Source organism: Esox lucius, chromosome 5, assembly GCF_011004845.1.
Source record: "Esox lucius isolate fEsoLuc1 chromosome 5, fEsoLuc1.pri, whole genome shotgun sequence".
In the NCBI taxonomy this organism is placed as follows: Eukaryota; Metazoa; Chordata; class Actinopteri; order Esociformes; family Esocidae; genus Esox; species Esox lucius.
In genome coordinates this window covers 6662836-6685767 of record NC_047573.1, presented here as the reverse complement: position 1 = coordinate 6685767, position 22932 = coordinate 6662836, and the positions used below count along the sequence as shown (strand labels likewise).

The 22932-nt window shown below is 45.0% G+C and overlaps 1 protein-coding gene across 8 annotated transcripts in view; it reads right to left on the bottom strand.

The window, feature by feature from the left end:
* The window catches only part of LOC105008930 (collagen alpha-1(XIX) chain), a 156305-nt gene that overhangs the window by 43292 nt on the left and 90081 nt on the right, over window positions 1-22932 (bottom strand). For 7 of the 8 annotated variants that reach the window (XR_004575728.1, XM_029119675.2, XM_029119676.2 and 4 more), the window contains 10 exons: window positions 16516-16569; window positions 16185-16229; window positions 15819-15851; window positions 9153-9191; window positions 8962-9009; window positions 8638-8673; window positions 8066-8110; window positions 5735-5788; window positions 4275-4319; window positions 3506-3586 (listed from right to left, as the gene is read on the bottom strand). Coding sequence is in view for 7 of the 8 variants with exons in the window: in XM_029119675.2 (XP_028975508.2) it covers window positions 3506-3586; window positions 4275-4319; window positions 5735-5788; window positions 8066-8110; window positions 8638-8673; window positions 8962-9009; window positions 9153-9191; window positions 15819-15851; window positions 16185-16229; window positions 16516-16569 (480 nt within the window). In the remaining variant the exon portion in view is untranslated. The remainder of the gene's footprint in view (window positions 1-3505; window positions 3587-4274; window positions 4320-5734; window positions 5789-8065; window positions 8111-8637; window positions 8674-8961; window positions 9010-9152; window positions 9192-15818; window positions 15852-16184; window positions 16230-16515; window positions 16570-22932) is intronic. The other variant, XM_034292018.1, reaches the window with a different exon arrangement.

The following is a 22932-nucleotide window of genomic DNA, read 5'->3' as shown; positions in this document are numbered from 1 at the left end:
CGACATCACAGAGCTGGTGGATGTTCAAGAACTTGCGCTCCTCCACCTTCCATTTGAGGATGCCCCACAGATGTTCAATAGGGTTTAGGTCTAGAGACATGCTTGGCCAGTCCATCACCTATACCCTCAGCCTCTTTAGCAAGGCAGTGGTCGTCTTGGAGGTGTGTTTGGGGTCGTTATCATGTTGGAATACTGCCCTGTGGCCCAGTCTCTGAAGGGAGGGGATCATGCTCTGCTTCAGTATGTCACAGTACATGTTGGCGTTCATGGTTCCCTCAATGAACTGTAGCTCCCCAGTGCCGGCAACATTCATGCAGTCCCAGACCATGACACTCCCACCACCATGCTTGACTGTAGGCAAAACACACTGGTCTTTGTACTCCTCACCAGGTTGCCGCTACACACGCTTGACACCATCTGAACCTAATACATTTATCTTGGTCTCATCAGACCACAGGACATGGTTCCAATAATCCATGTCCTCAGTCTGCTTGTCTTCAGCAAACTGTTTGTGGGCTTTCTTGTGCATCATCTTTAGAAGAGACAGCCATGCACACCAAAATGATGCTGTGTGGCGTATGGTCTGAGCACTGACAGGCTGGCCACCCACCCCTTCAACCTCTGCAGCAATGCTGAAAGCACTCATACGTCTATTTCCCAAAGACAACCACTGGATATGACGCTGAGCACGTGCACTCAACTTCTTTGGTCGACCATACGGAGGCCTGTTCTGAGTGGAACCTGCCCTGTTAAACCACTGTATAGTCTTGGCCACCGTGCTGCAGCTCAGTTTCAGGGTCTTGGCTATCTTCTTATAGCCTATATGTAGAGCAACAATATACATTTTTTCTTTGCCATGAGGTGCCATGTTGAACTTCCAGTGACCAGTATGAGGGAGTGTGAGAGCGATAACACCAAATTTAACACACCTGCTCCCCATTCACACCTGAGACCTTGTAACACTAACGAGTCACATGACACCGGGGAGGGAAAATGGCTTATTGGGCCCAATTTGGACATTTTCACTTAGGGGTGTACTCACTTTTGTTCCCAGCGGTTTCGACATGAATGGCTGTATGTTGAGTGGACAGCAAATTTACGCTGTTATACAAGCTGCACAATCACTTCTTTACATTGTAGCAAAGTGTCATTTCTTCAGTGTTGTCACATGAAAAGATATAATCAAATATTTGCTATAATGTGAGGTGTGTACTCACTTTTGTGAGGTACTGTACAATTGCCTGTTAGTACTTATTTTCTTGACGTTTCAGTATTTTGCAGTGTGGCCAATCCTGCTCCACCGTTGTCATAGAGACACTCGGGGTGCCCCCTCACTGGCACCCTACTTCCCAGAATGCAACACGGGCCGGGGTAAAGAATGTGGACGCGGTCTTGATTGGATCGGGGAGACTGTGAGCGTTATTTACAGTACCGTCCTTGATGGGAAATTGATTTCTGTGGTCAGCATGCATTAGTGCTAGAACCAAGTCCTAAGCGCTGCACAATGCAAATTAGCTGTTTGAAAGTTCACTTAGTGCCAACGCTGCAGTTCTGGAGAGAAAAGTTACACTTATATTTTCCCTGACGTTGGTTTGTGTTTAGAGTACACTGTTTGGTGTTTAGTGTTCATTAACTTTTAAGACACATTTGGATGAACTCAAATAACCTCCTTTTCTGGTGTAAGTTTAAGCACTCCTGTGGAGTTTCGTATTATTCGAACTGGCAGTGAATACGCCAACAGAGTTTTAAAGTTCAAAAGCGTCCGTCTCCGTCTTGTTCTGCCGTGACATCTACACACTGGACTGGGGAGCCCAGAGGCTTGAACCAAATAGCGGGACGCCCACAGCCCAGCTGTACCCTTCTGCCATCCTTCTTCCATCCATCCTCTTCACTCATTCTTCAACTCACTCCCTCTGAACCTTTCACCGTTAGTCCAGCTCACAGTCCAAACACATCCCGTCCTCTCCCTGTCCTCTCCCTGTCCTCTCCCTTTCCTCTCCCCGTCCTCACCTCCTCCCTCAACACTAGTTCACGTAGTCAGTCTCCAAACCTCCTGCTGAGCCCGTTCCCCGGCGTCTCCCTTGTTACTCCTCTCTGCCCAACGCATTAGCACTTGGTGTGTGTGCGCTTACGCGTGATTTTGCGTGTGTTGTGTGTTTGGTTGTGTATGAGCGCTCTGACATCTTTTTTAGTTCTGCTGCCTAATGGGCAGTTTAGTTCCACGCACAAAAAAACACAGGTGCCCTAGCATAGACTGAAAGCTGGTCTGTGTCCCAAATTGCAATCTATTCCCTTCACAGTGCATTAGCTTTCCCCCTAGGCTTTAAGTATCAAACTATTTAGCAAAAAGTTTGCTGTTTAGGATTCGTCGCTATACTGCTGGTTGGTTATTTGAGACACAGTTTGGGCTGGAATATCGCTAGGCCTCCCGGGTCCTGGAGAACCACAGGGCATTCAGTGTTTTGATTTAATCGACCTGGAACATCAGGTGGGTTGAATTTAGTCAGTCAGTGAGCATCTAATTGATCAGGTCAGTGATGAACTAAATTTGACACACCTGATGTTCCGGGTGGGTTAAAACCAGCGTACCCATTGGTTCTCCAGGACCTGGCCTGCCTACCGCTGGGATTGAACCACGCAGAACACAGCAGACATGTGTTTAAATGCTATTTGAAATGATTTCAGACACTTGCCAGTCTTGACTGACCTGGTCTGGCTTAACGGACCAACAGATTCATCCCAGAGTTGTAAACATCACGCGTCACTCCAGACAAACTTATAGTATAAAGTGTATATCTGCCGTACTTTTGCCTTGAACAAGTAAGATATTAATAACACAAGTTTCCATCATGTGGACAGCACACATGATGGAATGACATGGTCTTAATTTTCAGTGCGTCATAAAATATATTAACAACAGAAACTGGTGTGAATAATTACAAATAGCTTTCAAACCCACCCAGGTACGAAATGCAGTCTACCGAGTGGTGCCCCAGTGGTGGGTCGGTGCCTACATGAGAGGAATATTTCCAGATGAAAAGCCCTGTCCATGAAATGCAGCATGCTGACAGCATTAAGCCTCCCAACAGGGTGGGGCCATCACCCTGCTTGGGGTTATTCAGTGCTGGATTACCCAATAGCATTGCATCTGCACGAAGTCCGGGACGCTCACTCTTTCTCTCCACCTGTCTCCACCCCTTCACCTCTCATTATGCTCATGGGCGCTGCCCAGCTGGTAGCAGCCACGGTATTTATGACTGTTTGCGTGTGAATATGTCCAATAACCCCCCCCGCGGGTCAAGTGAGAGATGAGGATGATGGGTACCCTAATTCATACAGACTGATTTAATCTATTTAACAATATATATATTGTTAAGCATATATATATATATAAATATATAACATTTATGGGTGGAGTATTTACTACTTTTGACCAGAGTCCTATAAGGATTTTTTGAAAGCATTACATCATGTAGTGTATGGGGAGTCCTTTCAGAAGACCCACCTGGTTTCCTGCTCCTGGCTCTCCAGGCTCTCCCTTGGGTCCAGGCAGGCCCGGGGGCCCCATCGCACCACCAGAGTCCCCCTGGAAACAGAGAAGCGGACAGGTCCAACAGAGTGATGGACAGACGTGTCATTCAAAGGGACATCTTTTGAGACAGATCCCATGTTGACCCTGGCCCCCCCTCCTCGTTTGAGGTGCAACTCCCTTTCACGACTGGAGGGAGCTCATTCAGAGTCACGGGACAACTCCTATGTGTGTGTGTGTGTGTGTGTGTGTGTCTGTGTCATGCAGTGGTATCAGCGGCTGATGTCCTCTTGGCTGCCCTACCCAGTAGCAACAACACGCCCGGGCTGTTGGGGCAGTGGCCTCTGGGTAAACTCATAGCTGACAGTTTGAGTTCTACTTGACATTTCAATTTGATTTGTTGGCTCAAATTAAGTATTTCTGATGCAGTGTTTGTGTGTGTGTGTCTAGTGTACTAAGAATCTGTGTGTGTGTGTTGCAGAATCCAGTCTGTGTGTGTGTGTGTGTTACCCTTAGGAACACTATGTAAACTTCACACCAGCTCCATAACCCAGCAGAACCAGCACAAAGTTACTCCAACTACAACCATGAGGTGAGTGTGGCACACAGAGATGCAGACTGGCAATCCCCTCTGACACAATCCCTCCCACAGATTCTGTGCCGACGTCCTCTGTGGTGTGGGCAAAACATCTGTCGCATATCTCCCTTCACATGTAAAGGTGTACAATGGGATTTGAAACTCTACCTTGTCTCCTTTAAGGCCGTCTCTGCCAGGTACGCCCAGGTCGCCCTGTAAATAGAGATAAGGTAACCACATCTATCAACCAGACCTTCACAAACACACATATACTGTCTATAGAGTATGTATATAGAGTATGTCTATAGAGTATGTATATAGAGTATGTCTATAGAGTATGTATATAGAGTATGTATATAGAGTATGTGTATTTTGGCGATAAGGCACTAGATGGTGTGGTATACTGCCAATGTACAACGTCTAAGAGCTCTTCATTTGCACGACACAACACAGAGTGCCTCGACACGGCAGTTATCCACGGTATATTGGCCATATGCCACAAACCTGAAATGCCTTATTGTGATAATATACTGGTCACCAAAGTAATTAGAGCACGGAAAAAGGTGATCTAATGCACCATATACCGCCGCTATTAGCCAATCAGAACTAAGGATTCAAACCATCCAGTTGATGAAAATATTTATGCCATACTGATAGATAGATAGGCCCATCTGCCCCTCCCACGTTTTGTCCCTGTCAAGGGAGTGTGTGAGACCAGCAGAGGTATAATACCATGGCAACACTGGGGAAGGTGCTGGCAGAGGGCAGAATGTTGTTGAGGCTGCCCCGCCCCTCCGCCCCTGCCTGTCATTCTTGCCCAATCAAGGCGGCTATAAAAAGGAGGACCAGAACTCCCCAAGGGTAAGCCCCAATAACAAAAGGACTAAGGGGCCTCTTTTGTCCGTCCCCCAAATAAACTGTGAGCCCCGCAGCCTCCTGCCGAGCAAGAGGGGATCAGGAAGTGATGATCAGGAAGTGGGGATCAGGAAGTAAGCCAGAGGTGCTGCCTGAACCGGAGATCCCTACGCCTCTTCTTAGAGTTGTCATTCCGTTTTCTTTCTGTTGTGCGTTAATAAATCGCCCTCGGGCCTCACACCCACTTCCTGTCACTGGGCCCACTGAGAAACACACACACACGAAGGCGCGGCTCCTCCACCTTCCTCCTCTACGGTCCGGCGAGCCCAACGTGTTCCAGCATCATTCCCTCTGCCAGGATTTATGAGATGCCTCTCTTTGAATCAAGACAGATGCTCATTATGGATGAGGCAGGTGCACAGAGCAGATTGGGGCACCCGTCTGGTCCGTAACGTAAAGCGCTCAGATCTGCCTCTACCCACTAATTCATTCTCAAATTTGATTACTGATCGTCTGTGTAACAATTCAGGACTCCCCCCCCTCCCCATTTCCCTCTCACAGCCTCTGCATGGTGTCTGGCTCACTGACTCGCTCCATTCCACTCTCTTTGTCTTTCCATCTTTCTCTCTCTTTGTAGTATTTTGTCGGGGTATTTTACGTCGGCCGGGTGGAGTTGGAGCAGCGAGGGGTGCAGCGACAGGTAGAGGGGAATGAGACACACCTTCAGGAGTAGAAAATAGTCCCCAACTCTGCTGGCCACATACTGCACTCACTTTCTCTCCTGCAACACCGGGGAGTCCGATGAGGCCTTGAGAACCTCCTTTACCCTGGAACACAGGAGCACAAATGTCACTGTCTAATATCTTAAAACCTCCTTTATCCTGGAACATAGGAGCACAAATGTCACTGTCTAATATCTTAGAACCTCCTTCACCCAGGAACATAGGAGCACAAATGTCACTGTCTAATATCTTAAAACCTCCTTTATCCTGGAACATAGGAGCACAAATGTCACTGTCTAATATCTTAGAACCTCCTTTACCCTGGAACATAGGAGCACAAATGTCTCTGTCTAATATCTTAGAACCTCCTTTACCCTGGAACACAGGAGCACAAATGTCACTGTTTAATATCTTAGAACCTCCTTTACCCTGGAACATAGGAGCACAAATGTCACTGTCTAATATCTTAGAACCTCCTTTACCCTGGAACACAGGAGCACAAATGTCACTGTCTAATATCTTAGAACCTCCTTTACCCTGGAACATAGGAGCACAAATGTCTCTGTCTAATATCTTAGAACCTCCTTTACCCTGGAACACAAGAGCACAAATGTCACTGTCAAATAATCTTAGAACCTCATTCACCCAGGAACACAGGAGCACAAATGTCCCTGTCTAATATCTTAGAACCTCCTTCACCCAGGAACACAGGAGCACAAATGTCCCTGTCTAATATCTTAGAATCTCCTTCACCCAGGAACACAGGAGCACAAATGTCCCTGTCTAATATCTTAGAACCTCCTTCACCCAGGAACACAGGAGCACAAATGTCACTGTCTAATATCACAGCTTCTTAGTAACCAATGGTGACCAGAATGTCAGGTTAACCGCAGCCAGTGTGAGCAATAACTATAATTCCCACAGTCCTTATACTGAGCTGCCATCTGCTCAATTCAGCAAAGACATAACACTACCGTCCTAAAGGCCTTCCTGGTCCCTGAGAGGTTGGATGTGGGACCATACCAGATTGTAGCTGTAAAAGGTAAAATACATTTTTCGCCTGCTGTGAAAATTGCAGCAATCTGACCCACAATATGGCTCTCATGACAGTTTGAACGTTCCCTTTAGGAATCTGCTACAGCCAGAACATAAGCTGTGAGGGTTCTATTGGTGTCTCTTTGAAAAAGCCATTGACAGTTACAGATGAATGGGTGATCTCCATTTCCATTTAATCAATCGTCTTTCTAATATAAAATCGACAAGGACTGCTCAAAACCTCTCCATGTAACCGTGATGCCAAACAATGTTTGAAACTTGTTTTCTGGTATACAGGTGTCCAGAAGGTAAACAACAACTATTCCTCTGCGATTACACAGAACACTTACTTTCTGGGAGACTTCCTGAATAGATGACAAGTGGGCAGATATAAGATATTTGTGTCAGGTAAGTGTTAGGTATTAGCATATACTTGTCCACAGTCTTTCATTCAGTGTCATGTTATGAAGACAGCAATGATCCAAAGCATTTCATTGTACCAGTGCGATTATATACAGTAGTTTTTGTTGCTGGGTCAAATGTCATGGCAGAATGTAGAAAAGGCCCAGCTAATGTTTTGGGATAATAGCTTCCTTTCATTGTGATTCAACCTGAATGTACATGGGGGAATTACATGACTTCTGGTGACGTGAGGTATTTCAACACTTGTCCCCCTAGTTCTTTTGGTGTGGGGATAGTAAAGATTCAGTTTTAGTAACTCCACAAGGAACTTGTGGTTTTCGGAACCAGGTGATCTAGGGCAGAGGACCCAAACTATTTTACATTGAGACCCACCAACTGAGGTTTTGAATTTGGGAGCCTCAGAACCAGACTGTAACCATTTGGTACACAAGCCCCTTTTATGCCTTTATGCAAATTGTTTTCTTCTACAGCAGTGTTTCTTAACCTTGGTCCTCAAGGTTTTTTGTTTTTGTCCTACCACTTACAAACCTGATTGACGTAATCAACCTATCATCAAGTCTTTAATTTGAATCAGGTGTGTGAGTGCTAGGGGCAAAAACAAAAACGTGCACCCCTTTGGGTCCCCAGGACCAGGATTGAGAAACGCTGTTCTACAGCAATGGCAGGGGACCATACTTAAGAGGTTGGTTGATAGCTTACTTATATGAACAATCAACAGACTACAGGTGATCTTAAGTGTCTAATTCCTTGGTAGACAATGCACTTACGTCCCATCACTGAATCAATCCAAACATGCTTTCTTCCACCAAGAACCCCAATAGGAGAGCGTCCTATAGATATTGCCAATGTGTGCTGTTGGGTAAGAAAAGTTGTTTGTCCTCTGGGGTGATTTGTTTTGTGTTTTTATTATCTTGGTATGTTTACCTCTGGGCCGGGTTCTCCCTTTGGACCTGGTGGTCCTAGGCTTCCCTATAAACCAGTAATGAAAAGAGGGAGGGGGGATGGGGTGAGATGGTTGGAGTGAGAGAGGGCAAGGGAGATGGAGAAAGAGCTCATTTAAAGTGAGATTTGTTTTTCTCCACAATTACTGCAGAACATTTATTATCGAGTGAGACCCTAGGAAAATCAATCTACCGTTTGGCTTCAAGGGAGGTAAGAAAATATAAACCACACAGAACATTTTACAGCCTGACTTTCTAAAACTCTTAGATGAAGGCTATTTTCATTACTGATTCACACAGATTATATTTAAAAGCTTGGTAACTGTATTACTTTATGGAAATATGCTTTTGTACTAGCATCCTACAACAATGTGCTACTCATGTATCACATTTATCTCTGGTTGTATATAATGATGTATTTAACCGCAACCACTATGACCTAAGCCAATGTACCACATTATACTGAAGTCCAGATCAAATTACATGAGGATATTCAGATGTATTGACAGATTGAACGATCTCTCTTATCTGGCGACTTTAATTAAATATGCTTACCTTCAAACCCTGAGGTCCTTGGAATCCTCTTTCGCCCTAGAATGAAGTATGATCATCTTCATCACATAATACATACGTATTTACATTAGAGACAAAACAGTGACAAATAAACGACCCACTTTGGGTTGGACACAGAGTCGGGCTAGCTTCATACTAATCAGTTTTGCTATTTGGTTGTGAAGTGTGGCATGGTGGCGTTTCATCCCTTAATTCTGGGGGATTTTTCTTCAGAATTTTTACTTTTATCTACTCTGAGATACTCTCTGAATGTAATCACATTAAGACCCAATGAAGTGAACAGGCTGGTATGCATTAAATCCTTACCGGATCACCCATTTCACCTTTTTGTCCCTTCTCTTTTGCTTCACCCTCCTCATACGACAAAGAAAAAATGTGACCATTACGAAATGCAGAACATTGTCCATGAAATAACTTCAGTCAAGGCAACCAAAATATTAAGAAGCCAGCGGCATCACTTGTATCATGATTGAATAACAGTGCAAATAACTACTCACCGAGACAGACAGATGTCTCAGTCCATGAGCTGTCATCACCTGGATCAAAAGGACGGAACAAAGAAATTAAATTAAAAAAAATGCAAAAATTAAACAAACAGCTACCCTGTTAATTGTCTCTCTTTGTGTAGTGAGATCCAGTGAAATCAGAAGATGCTAATTTTGCTAATCTCTGTAACTTTGTACCTCTTTAACTCTCTGCATCTGCATGTCTCTTGTATGTCATGGTGCAAACACGCCCTGTCCTGCATCAGTGTCTGGCCGACGCCCCCCACCGAGAACCACGAGGCGGCAAAAGGTGGCAAAAATGGGACGCTTGAACGCAGACCAAGAGCTTTCCTTGGAAGCACCTCGGCTGCCATTCCCTGATGAGGCACACTTGCCCCCAGTCATGCCTCGTCAGGGGGTGAAAAAAAGGTGCCAGAGACGGGAGAAGAGCGGGACGCTGTGTCGGTGTATCTCTCATATATGTCTGTGTCGGTATATCTCTCATATATCTCTGTGTCCGTGTATCTCTTGTATATCTCTGTGTCCGTGTATCTCTCATATATATCTGTGTCTGTGTATCTCTTGTATATCTCTGTGTCCGTGTATCTCTTGTATATCTCTGTGTCCGTGTATCTCTTGTATCTCTACAGTATACAGTAAATCATAAGGATGTGGTCCTGGTGATGATAATTGCTTATACAATCGTTGAAATCTGATTTTGTTTGCAGCAATGTGCTCAAAGTGGTCATAATTCTTTTTTTTTTCTATGTCTTCCCTCGACTTTGTTTTAAAAGTTTGTCTTTGTGAACTGTTTTACATTCTTCGAATACAACTTGACATGTTTTGTTGGCTAAAATACCCTTGGATTTTCACAATCACCCACACATGTGGTCTGTCATTTTTGCATAACAACATTTCTGGCAAGGCTTCCGAGAGACTACGTGCACTTAAATAAGCTTGTTAAAACAGCTGCAGCGTGGGATTTGTGTGTGTGTGTGATGTCAGCACCTTCAGTACTGGAGTTCTGAACCAAACCATGTGTAATATATTTATAATGAACATATATTCAAAACACACCACCAGATTTGAAGAAAAAGCACTAAACTCTCCTCTGTGGCTGTTTGCTCCCAACCCATATAAATTCCCACCCGGTTGAAGCGATCAGTGGTGATGTCTATGCACATCTCCAAGTGGAGGTCGTAATGCATTCCAGATCCAGCACTTGGCTCTACTAAGTACTGGGTTGTATGGCAAAAATGAAAACAAAGCATTATTCAGGAGAGGGAAGAAGAGTGGGCATTATGAGGGTATTATCAGAGGATCTAAAGTGGAGAGGCAGTCTGTAGGCACCAGACTGTACCTGACTACCCAAAGTTGGGTAGAAACCGGTTGGTCGGAACCAAAACACACACAGGTACAGCATGTTATCATATGCATGCTGTTTGAAAGATTGTGAACCCCTTGTAACCAGTTGTGTAAATGCTTCTTTTAGGAGGATATGCTGGAAGGGAGTTGATTCATTCCTTGTTCATTTAGTTTTTCTATTACACACATGTTTGCATCTAAACCAACATATAGAATTGGCATTGGACTGTATAATCTTGAGCTTGTTTTCAAAGCTCATTGTTCTGGGAATAGGGTGGCACTTGGGTCGCACTTAGAGAGCCAGTCCTTGATTTGGACAATCATCGTTGTGGGGATTCAGAGCCTTCATGTGGAGCACGATTCCTTCACAGCAATTCTTCATCCCTTGGATAGATGTGAAAAACCAGAGGTCCAAACACCACCCTATTCCCTTATTAATGCACTTCCTTTAAGCAGAGCGCTGTAGTGTATAGGACAAAAGGGTTCCAACTTTGGAAGCACAACCACTTTAATACTATCTTAACTATTAAAGCTTTAAAGTCATGTGCATTCACACATAACCCAATTGAATTCTGTATTTCATTGAAAACATGTTTTTCTTTGACTTCAAGTTCAACATCTTAAAGTGCCTCCAGTAACTACGAAAATGTCAACTTTTCTTATTTAACAAACTTGACAATTTCTTTGAACCTTGATCCCAAAACATCTACTTTTACCTCTGTACTTCTGAGTCTGTCCGGTCAAGGCCGGAGTGTGGGTTGTCTGGTGGGTCATGTACAGGTGACGTTTTTAAAACGTTGTCCCGACCTTTTCCATGATGCTGAAGCTCAGTGTTTAGTCAGGAAATCAGATGTCTAATGCATCAGGTTCAAAGTGTCGGCCTGTCTCCAGAGGACCAGTTAGCTGGAATCCTGTCTCGCATATATCCAGCCTTCAGGACCTGGTCAAGGGCGATGGGAGTGCGCAACGGGCTGGTTTATGGCAAGAGAGTAAACCCTGACTTCAGGGAATGAAACCCTTTCTGTCGTATACTCGACCGGACCAGAGATGGAACCGTTTGGGACACATCCGCTACCTGCTGCTGGCTGGAAATTGGGACCATTCGGTGAAAGGGATCGGAGTAGAATTTTGAAACAGGCTTTTTCATCCATTGATAAATACCTTTTTGGAATGTACGAATTCTGAATGAACCTACTCCGAAGCCACTGATGTAGATGAGCCAGGGTTTGGCTGGACAAACTGAAGCAATATGGTGACCTTTCCACCAGGGCAATCAGAAGGCAAGATTAAGCCATTACCGTAACGCTCATAGCTACTTATCCAATCATATCAGTTTTAGTGGGTCCAGATGAAGCTGTGGATCATGGTTCAACTGGCATTCGACAACTGGCAGTCTTTACTTGGCATTCCAAACTCATGTGATTAAATGACACATGTATTTGATAATTTAAAGAAGAAGGCTGTCCCACTAGGGGACCATATTAAATCCTAATATACAGGATTGGGGTTTTCCAACCAATCCTAAGAAATCAGCAGGCTTAATATAGCAACATAATATATCAATTTAAATAATTTTGCTCCATCACAAAAAAGCAATTTTAGTCCAGTAATTTAGTCCAGTTAATCCAATTTAGTGGTCCTAATAAATCTTCTGAAAACAAATAGCAAGGACAGAAAACTTTATCCAGCTATATAATGGGACCTAATAAAAAGTCTGCAACACTCTTTTTTCCTTTAGAATTCCTCCATTCTAAAGGAAAACTTTAAGAACAAGTACATTTATTGGGATCCGATACAAGCCTGACATGATCAGAAATGAATGACGCTTCTGAGGCTGCACCAAATTGCTTGTGTTCCTATCCAGATGTATTTCCCGGATGGAAATGTACCAGTTGTTGAAGAACAACTGGTATCAGTGGAGCATCTACACAGTGGTATATCAGTAAGGCACCAAGAAGGGAATAGGGTGCCATTTGGGAAACAAAAAGCAATGAGAGAAATCAGTAGTGGGAAAATGAGTTCATTATTGTTGAGGGCGTATTTGTTCAGCCTGCTGGGCGGTTAATTTGTCTAATTTTCACTTGGATCGCCAGCTAATAAGAAACTGGGGCTTCAATTAAGAATTGGCAGACATTGATGAGATCCCAGGTGAGTCTGTGAATAGACTGTTGTTCCAAACATTATTCAGAGTCTGGGTTAGTAACCAAAGGTTATAATATCTGTCCTTAACCTTAGATCCATGTAACACTACTGACTGCCCAGTACAGCTATGTAGTATAGCATAGCATTATATGCAGTCTTTTATATAATAATAATAATGAATACATAAATACACAAACAAATAAATGAAATAGAAACCAAAATAAATACACACTTGCCAATTGAAGGAAAGCAAGAAAACAAAAAGCAGAATCAATTACACAAATGTGAGGAGACCAAGGTTTCAGGCTCCTATTATTTTGGAGAAATATAATCACCATCTCTTATTATTAAAATATTGTCAGCATCTTTTATTATAAAACTGTAATCATCATCTTTTATTATAAAACTGTAATCATCATCTTTTATTACAAAACTATAATAACCATCTCTCCTTCCAGCTGAAGCACTGAGCCAGCATCTCTTAAGATGTGAACAGGTAACAAACCTTTTGCGACTAACGAGGACAACTGGTGAAACACATTCTGACCCAATCTGACCCTAACACATTCTGACCCTATCTGACCCTATGCTGAATAAACATCTACAGTGCCCTCCACAATTATTGCCACCCTAGCTAAAGATGAGAGAAAAACTTGAAGAAGAAATGTCATTGTTGTTCATCAGCTTGAACTCATAAAGAGAAGTCGAACATTTATTTGTTGTAAAATTATTTAAGGATTTAATATTTCTTCGGGAAAAATAAATACTGGACGGTATAGAAAGCTGACAACTGGTCTTAGATGAACTGGGCTGGGTCAAACATAGTAGGGTTTCCTTAAATCAACTGTATAGACACTTTCAGAGGGACTTTGTAACACAGTGTTGCTTGCATGAAAGCCATTTTCTCACCAAAACACCACTGCAGTCAAAGGAACCCTAATAAACTTCATCAAACTCCTCTAGACATAAAAAGAGTTGGAATAATCTCTTCAGGAGTCAGCTGCTGCCTAGATAAAGAAGTGTAAACTGTGGGGACCATCTGTTGTTGCTGAGGTCCTACAAACTGGCTGACTGTAGCTGCAATGGAGAGGTTAAGACAGAGTTTACAAGCTAAACAGATAAATGTCTCAGAGGAGCTCCAACTCGATGTGATCACTGACATCTTCCTCCACACTAGACTTGCTCTCAGCAATTTCCCCAGACACAGCACAGACGAAAGAGCACATGTTGGCAACAGTAGGATATTTCTCCAGGGACCTTACAAACTACAGGATTTGGCACAACTTTCCCAAAGGCCGAATTAATGCCGAAAATGAACTACACCTTCTGTACAAGTAGGCTAAAGCCTTACCTTAGTCAACAGTGGTTATTAACACCCCTTCTTACATTAAGTGCTGGGAGGATGCATGTTTAAAGTAAAAAAAGGAATGCCCTCTATGGACAGCAATGCCCTCTTTAATCTCCTGGGACATTGGGATTTGATATTGAGACCAAAGTGCCTCTTTACTGGTCCTCCAACACCACTTGCAGCAGCATCTGGTCTCCCATCCAGGTACTGACCAGGACCAACCCTACTTAGCTACACAGGCAAGCCAGCAGGATGCAGGATGCTATTCTGCAGCTCCTTCAAAGTGTTCTTCAAAGTGTTCTTGTGGGAAAAGCTCAGAAAGTATAGCCACTTCATCTCTTGATCAGAGTTCAGACTATGAAACAGTTAAAGCTGCTATCCTTCAGGCTTACAAATTGGTCGCTGAGACATACATAGAAAAGTTCTGTAAATTGGAAAAGACATAGTTACAAAGTCATGCTGTAATCGCCAAGGAAACAATAATACATTTTTAATCATTGGTGTGGTTCTCCAGAAATCAAGAACCGTAGGGTTTAAAGACACTCATATCACACAAGCTGTTCAAAAATTTCCTTCTCGAAAATGCTATGCATTAGATGCTATATAAAATATTATTTCAACTATTATTGACATTATTGTAAGAATAGGGGTGTTGATCGAAAGCTCTGCTGATGGTGGAGGTTCTGTTGATGGTGTAGGATCTGTTGATAGTGTAAGATCTGTTGATGATGTAGGATCTGTTGACGGTGTAAGATCTGTTGATGATGTAGGATCTGTTGACGGTGTAAGATCTGTTGATGGTGTAAAATCTGTTGATGCTGTAGGATCTGTTGATGGTGTAGGATCTGTTGATGTTGTAGGCCTACTTTGATTCAAATTTTGCTTCTTGTTCAATGTCTCCTAATTGACCGCCATGCTCACATTCTCCTTGATGTTGTTGGACTGCACATTCTTCTTCAGCTAGTCTTTCCCTGTGCTTTAAACTCCTATTTTGGTTGCTCCAACCTCTGATGCTCCAAACTACCCTCTTCTTCTTACGTCTGTTTCTCCAAACTATCCTGGTGTTCCAACTTCTGTTGCTCAAATATTTCCTTCATGTCAGACTCTCTCCGATTCAGTTGAACATCTAAAGGAGTAACTTTCATCAGTCTCTCTCTTGAGAGGATTCTCTTCTTCACCAAAGCAGCCTCGAAAAATTATTTGACTCTTGCTTTTGACTGTGTAGATGCTCCACTGATGTCAAAATGCTTGGCAATGTCAGTAAGATTTGCTTTGGAACATCGGTCTACCACAGTATTGCCCCAGTGGGCTCTTCCTCAAATGCTTTCATGTCCACAGACTGTCCTCTTACGCAACTTTCAACATAATTTTACTAATCTCATAACCCTCTTTAATGTGGTTGTCAGTTTACACCAAACATTTTATTTGAAAACATTTGGACCCAGGAGGGCTTCAGTGTCGTTGATTAGAGTGCCTACCATACTCATGGGACACCAGGAAATCCTGGACGACCCCACATCTTGTTACATTCCCTAATGACCACGCCAAAATGTTGTTGCTCTAACAGATTTGGAACAAATTTAAAAAATATATACTTAAAGGGCAATATTTAAGATATTTACTGTTCTACTATACAAATACAAGCATTAATGACCATAAGACATCTGCAGCTGTTGTAGATGCATGGTCGTTTTATGGGTAGTTCTAGGACTTGATCACATCACACTTGAGTCACAGCGGTCAATCAGCAGAGCAGCAAACGTATAACAATGTTCCTGTCCGAGTCAGGTGAAAGATCAAAGCCAAAACAATGTACTACATACCGGGCCTGGAAGTCCTCTTGGACCTTCTTCACCCTTGAAAGATACATATTAAATATTGTTACTCAAACATTTTGTTAATTTATGCAACACTTCATACCTAATCCTCTGGCAACAGAGGCACACACCAATACATGCCAATAAACCATGTATTTATTATTTATTTATTCATTTATTTATTTAAATTTTATTTAGTTTAGGTTATATGTATCTCAGTAACCCAGCTGTGTTTACAGAAAACAACCCATCTCAGTGACCCAGTGGCTGCAACTCAGCATTCATATGATCAAACCAGCAATACAAACACACACAAATCCTAACACGCACACACACACACAACCCTGGAAAACACCACACCAATTGACTCACCTTCTGTCCTTTAATCCCAGAGACCCCATCCCCACCTGGCTGACCCTGAGGGTGAAGGCCAAAGGTCAAAGGTAAGAGTTCTTGGTCAATGACAGCCACCGTGAATGTCATTGCAACAGTGCTGTAAATCGGGATGGGATGAAATGTGTGTGTGTTTGTGTGGCTCTGTGTGTTTGTGTGTGTATGTGTGGCTGTGTGTGTTTGTGTGGCTGTGTGTGTGTGTGTGTGTGTTTGTGTGCGTGTGTTTGTGTGTCTGTGTGTGTGCTTGTGTGGCTGTGTGTGTGTGTGTTTGTGTGCTTGTGTGTCTGTGTGTGTGTGTTTGTGTACATACAGGATCGCCCTGATCTCCTTTTTCTCCGGGGACGCCCATGTCACCTTTCCCTCCCTGAATAAGAAGAAAAAAAATGAGAGTGCGTTTAAAAGAGAGTATCAGAGAGAAAGACAGGGGAACAGAGCTGGACAAAAAGAGAGTATCAGAGAGAAAGACAGGGGAACAGAGCTGGACAAAAAGAGAGTATCAGAGAGAAAGACAGGGGAACAGAGCTGGACAAAAAGAGAGCAAAATGGAGAGAGGTGGGAGGGGGGGGAGGGGGGGGGGAGAAGAAGAAGAGAAAATGGAGAGGCAGGACAAAAATACAGTAGAGAGGGAAAAAGAGGATGTACACGTGATAATACACAACAAGTACAACTTGATTGATAAGAGTGCCAGAAGGATTCACGGTGTGCTGTATAGCCAGAGATACATCATACCGTCTACCTCAGTGTAGAGGCTGACTGTCGACCGAGACAAAGACAGGACCAAAACAGAGGATGACTGTCGACCGAGACAAAGACAGGACCAAAACAGAGGATGACTGTCGACCGAGACAAAGACAGGACCAAAACAGAGGCTGACTGCGAGACAAAGACAGGACCGAAAAATCGACCGAGACAAAGACAGGACCAAACAGAGGATTACTGTCGACCGAGAAAAAGACAGGACCAAAACATAGGATGACTGTCGACCGAGACAAAGACAGGACAACAACAGAGACTGACCGTCGACCCGAGACAAAGACCGGACCAAAACAGAGGCTGACTGTCGACGAGACAAGACAGGACCAAAACAGAGGATGACTGTCGACCGAGACAAGACAGGACAACAACAGAGGATGACTGTCGACCGAGACAAAGACAGGACCAAAACAGAGGATGACTGTTGACCGAGACAAAGACAGGACCAAAACAGAGGATGACTGTCGACCGAGACAAAGACAGGACAACAACAGAGGATGACCGTCAACCCGAGACAAAGACAGGACCAAAACAGAGGATGACTGTCGACCGAGACAAAGACAGGACAACAACAGAACTGACCGTCGACCCGAGACAAAGACAGGACCAAAACAGAGGATGACTGTTGACTGAGACAAAGACAGGACCAAAACAGAGGATGACTGTCGACCGAGACAAAGACAGGACAACAACAGAGGATGACCGTCGACCCGAGACAAAGACAGGACCAAAACAGAGGATGACTGTCGACCGAGACAAAGACAGGACCAAAACAGAGGATGACTGTCGACCGAGACAAAGACAGGACAACAACAGAGGATGACCGTCGACCCGAGACAAAGACAGGACCAAAACAGAGGATGACTGTCGACCGAGACAAAGACAGGACCAAAACAGAGGATGACTGTCGACCGAGACAAAGACAGGACAACAACAGAGGCTGACCGTCGACCCGAGACAAAGACAGGACCAAAACAGAGGATGACTGTCTACCGAGACAAAGACAGGACCAAAACAGAGGATGACTGTCGACCGAGACAAAGACAGGACAAAAACAGAGGCTGACCGTCGACCCGAGACAAAGACAGGACAACAACAGAGGCTGACCGTCGACCCGAGACAAGACAGGACCACAACAGAGGCTGAGTTTCAGATTGACTGGGACAAAGACAGGACCAAAACAGCAGAAGACCGTCGACCCAAGACAAAGACAGGACCCCAACAGAGGATGACTGTCGACTGAGACAAAGACAGGACCAAAACAGAGGATGACCGTCGACCCGAGACAAAGACAGGATCGCAACAGAGGCTGAGTTTCAGATCGACCAAAACAAAGACAGGACCAAAACAGAGGCTGAGTTTACTGGCCAACCGAGACAAAGACAGCACCACGGAGCCCTGTTTGCACTGCAGTCCTCCCACGCTAACCTGCACTGATCCCGATCAATTCCTTTCCCTCCCCACCAATAGATGGCACTTGATGACCGCCGATAAACCGGCAATGTCACACAGTAATGTTGTGTCATACATTCTGTGGACCCCAGGAAAAGAAATGGCCCCTGCTGCTGTTGACAAGACCTAATGGGGATCCTACTGAAATACTAAAACACCAACTATTCAGGTCTCCCCGCCTCGCTTTTAATAAAGTGTATTTTTGTTCTCTCCTGTAACACAGAGAGAGCGCGAGTAGGCTCAGTCTTATTCATAAGACATGGAACTGATTGACAGTTGGCCTTTGGGGATCTCAGCAGTCATAAGGCAGGAAATGAGCAGGTGGTGTGTCAAACCTGCTCACAGTGAAGGTCTTGGTACTGCACAAAGGAATGTAGGAGATTCACAACAATATATATATACAAATACATATACATATATATACATGTATATATACACATGCACTATTATACACACACATATACATATATATATACATACATATATATATAGATGTGTGTATGTATACAGCCTTTGTTTCAGTCCTATCTGCAAGGTGTAAAACTACTGTAAATAAAGAATGTTTCCCTATCAATCAGAATGAGGCATCTCTATCTGGCTGTCTGTCTCACTACCTGTCTGTCTGTCTATCTACCTGTCTGTCTGTCTGTCTATCTACCTGTCTGTCTATCTGCCAGTTTGACTGTTCAACCGTCAGCCTGAAGATGCAGACCTTTAGCATTGAGTCATTAGCAGGAAATCAGGTTAACTACATAGTGAAGATTTGTGGGATTTCTAATTCTCCATCCCGTTATTCCTCCATCCCGTTATTCCTCCATCCCTTTATTTCTCCATCCTTCCATTCCTCCCTCAGCAGCTGCAGTGCTCATTCAGAGCCAATTTGAAGCTGTCAGTCAGCCTGTCCATCAGTGGGAGAGAGACACTTATGTAAATGTGATTCATAGAGCTGTCAGTCTATCGCCTCACACTGAGCACTCCACAAACACAACCAAACACACTGAGCACTCCACAATCTCAACCAAACACACTGAGCACTCCACAAACACAAACAAACACACTGAGCACTCCACAAACACAACCAAACACACTGAGCACTCCACAAACTACAGGCATATAAAAACTCACAATCTCTTTCCAACACACCAAACACCTAACTTTAATCCTAACCACAACTTTGACCATAAAGCTAAACCCTAAGCTTGCTGCGCAACACTTTGATGGATTCTTGGTCCTCATAAGTATAATAAAACAATAATACACACACAAACACACACTGAGTATGCCACTGACAATTATTTACTTGACAACGTTCATACTTCACTGACTAAGAGACAGAGAGGGAGAGACAGAGAGAGAGAGACAGAGAGAGAGAGAGAGACAGAGACACAGAGAGAGACAGAGAGAGAGAGAGACACAGAAAGAGAGAAATAGAGAGAGACAGAGAGAGAGAGATGAGAATTCCACTCACACTAAAACAGATGTTAGGTAAGCTGGAATTTAGAGAACTGGAGATCCCAAATCTTCCTGTCTACAGCTGGAAGGCAAGAGGAAAGATAGGACTGAAAGAGAGAGAGATAGTGAGACAAAAAGAAAAATTGAGGGAGTGATGAAATGAGAGAATTAGAAAGAGAGAGAGACAAAAAGATGTACTGAAAGAAAGAGTTAAAGAGTAAAACAAAGTGAGAGAGAGGGAGAGAATGAGAGCTCAAGAGTGACTTTTTATTGATGTTGATTAGTTATCTTCCCCTATGAATCTTATGATCAGTGCTAATAGATTGTAGCAAAAGTAAAAAGAAAATCTGGGTTGCTTTGATTCTATTTTTCATTGGTTTGTGGTGATTTTTCAAAACTCTTAGTACAAAACAAAAAAAGGAATCACAAATTAAGTCTTGCATTTAAAACAACTGATTTTGCTTTGATTTGATTCGTTTGTTTTCAGCACAAGATCATTGATTGAACGACTAGGTTATTGGAGAAATGTAATGACTACATTTGTTAAGTCATCAAAACATAACAGTGCAATTACCATACCATACCATCTTCTTCCGCTTATCCGGGGCCGGGTCGCGGGGGCAGCAGTCTAAGCAGGGATGCCCAGACTTCCCTCTCCCCAGACACTTCCTCTAGCTCTTCCGGGGGGACACCGAGGCGTTCCCAGGCCAGCCGGGAGACATAGTCCCTCCAGCGTGTCCTAGGTCTTCCCCGGGGTCTCCTCCCGGTGGGACGGGACCGGAACACCTTCCCAGGAAGGCGTTCCGGAGGCATCCGAAAAAGATGCCCAAGCCACCTCAGCTGACCCCTCTCGATGTGGAGGAGCAGCGGCTCTACTCTGAGCTCCTCCCGGGTGACCGAGCTTCTCACCCTATCTCTAAGGGATCGCCCGGCCACCCTGCGGAGAAAAGCTCATTTCGGCCGCCTGTATCCGGGATCTTGTCCTTTCGGTCATGACCCAAAGCTCATGACCATAGGTGAGAGTAGGAACGTAGATTGACTGGTAAATCGAGAGCTTCGCCTTGCGGCTCAGCTCTTTCTTCACCACGACAGACCGATACATCGACTGCATTACTGCAGAAGCTGCACCAATCCGTCTGTCAATCTCCCGTTCCATCCTTCCCTCACTCGTGAACAAGACCCCTAGATACTTAAACTCCTCCACTTGAGGCAGGCACTCTCCACCAACCTGAAGTGGGCAAGCCACCCTTTTCCGACTGAGGACCATGGCCTCGGATTTGGAGGTACTGATTTTCATCCCCACCGCTTCACACTCGGCTGCAAACCGTCCCAGCGCATGCTGAAGGTCCTGGTTAGAAGGGGCCAACACGACAACATCATCTGCAAAGAGCAGAGACGAAATTGTGTGGTCCCCAAACCTGACACCCTCCGGCCCCTGGCTGCGCCTAGAAATTCTGTCCATAAAAATTACGAACAGAACCGGTGACAAAGGGCAGCCCTGCCGGAGTCCAACATGCACTGGGAACAAGTCTGACTTACTGCCGGCAATGCGGACCAAGCTCCTGCTTCGGTTGTACAGGGACCTGACAGCCCTTAGCAAAGGACCCAGGACCCCATATTCCCCAAGCACCCTCCACAAGATGCCGCGAGGGACACAGTCGAATGCCTTCTCCAAATCCACAAAACACATGTGGATTGGTTGGGCAAACTCCCATGAACCCTCCAACACCCTGTAGAGGGTATAGAGCTGGTCCAGTGTTCCACGGCCCGGACGAAAACCACACTGTTCCTCCTGAATCCGAGGTTCTACTATCGGCCGTATTCTCCTCTCCAGAACCCTGGCATAGACTTTCCCGGGGAGGCTGAGAAGTGTGATCCCCCTATAGTTGGAACACACCCTCCGGTCCCCCTTCTTAAAAAGAGGGACCACCACCCCGGTCTGCCATCCCAGAGGCACTGTCCCCGACCGCCACGTGATGTTGCACAGGCGTGTCAACCAAGACAGCCCCACAACATCCAGAGACTTGAGGTACTCAGGGCGGATCTCATCCACCCCCGGTGCCTTGCCACCGAGGAGTTTCTTGACCACCTCAGTGACTTCAGCCCGGGTGATGGATGAGTCCACCTCTGATACCTCATCCTCTGCTTCCTCAATGGAAGAAATGACAGCTGGATTGAGGAGATCCTCGAAGTACTCCTTCCACCGCCCGACGACATCCTCAGTTGAGGTCAACAGCTGCCCACCTCTACTGTAAACAGCGTTGGTAGGGCACTGTTTCCCTCTCCTGAGGCGCCGGATGGTTTGCCAGAATCTCTTCGAGGCCAGCCGATAGTCCTTCTCCATGGCCTCACCGAACTCCTCCCAGGCCCGAGTTTTTGCCTCCACAACCACCCGGGCTGCAGCCCGCTTGGCCTGTCGGTACCCGTCAGCTGCGTCAGGAGTCCCACAAGCCAACCAGGCTTGATAGGATTCCTTCTTCAGCTTGACGGCATCCCTTACTTCCGGTGTCCACCACCGGGTTCGGGGATTGCCGCCTCGACAGGCACCGGAGACCTTACGGCCACAGCTCCGAGCGGCCGCTTCGACAATGGCGGTGGAGAACATGGTCCACTCGGACTCAATATCTCCAGCCTCCCTCGGGATCCAGTCGAAGCTCTGCCGGAGGTGGGAGTTGAAGATCTCTCTGACAGGAGACTCGGCCAGACGTTCCCAGCAGACCCTTACAGTACGCTTGGGCCTGCCGAGTCTGTCCAGCTTCTTCCCCCGCCATCGGATCCAACTCACCACCAGGTGGTGATCAGTTGACAGCTCCGCCCCTCTCTTCACCCGAGTGTCCAAGACATACGACCGCAGGTCAGATGAGACGACAACAAAGTCGATCATCGACCTGCGGCCTAGGGTGTCCTGGTGCCAAGTGCACTGATGGACACCCTTATGCTTGAACATGGTGTTCGTTATGGACAAACTGTGACTAGCACAGAAGTCCAATAACTGAACACCACTCGGGTTCAGATCAGGGGGGCCGTTCCTCCCAATCACGCCCCTCCAGGTGTCACTGTCGTTGCCCAC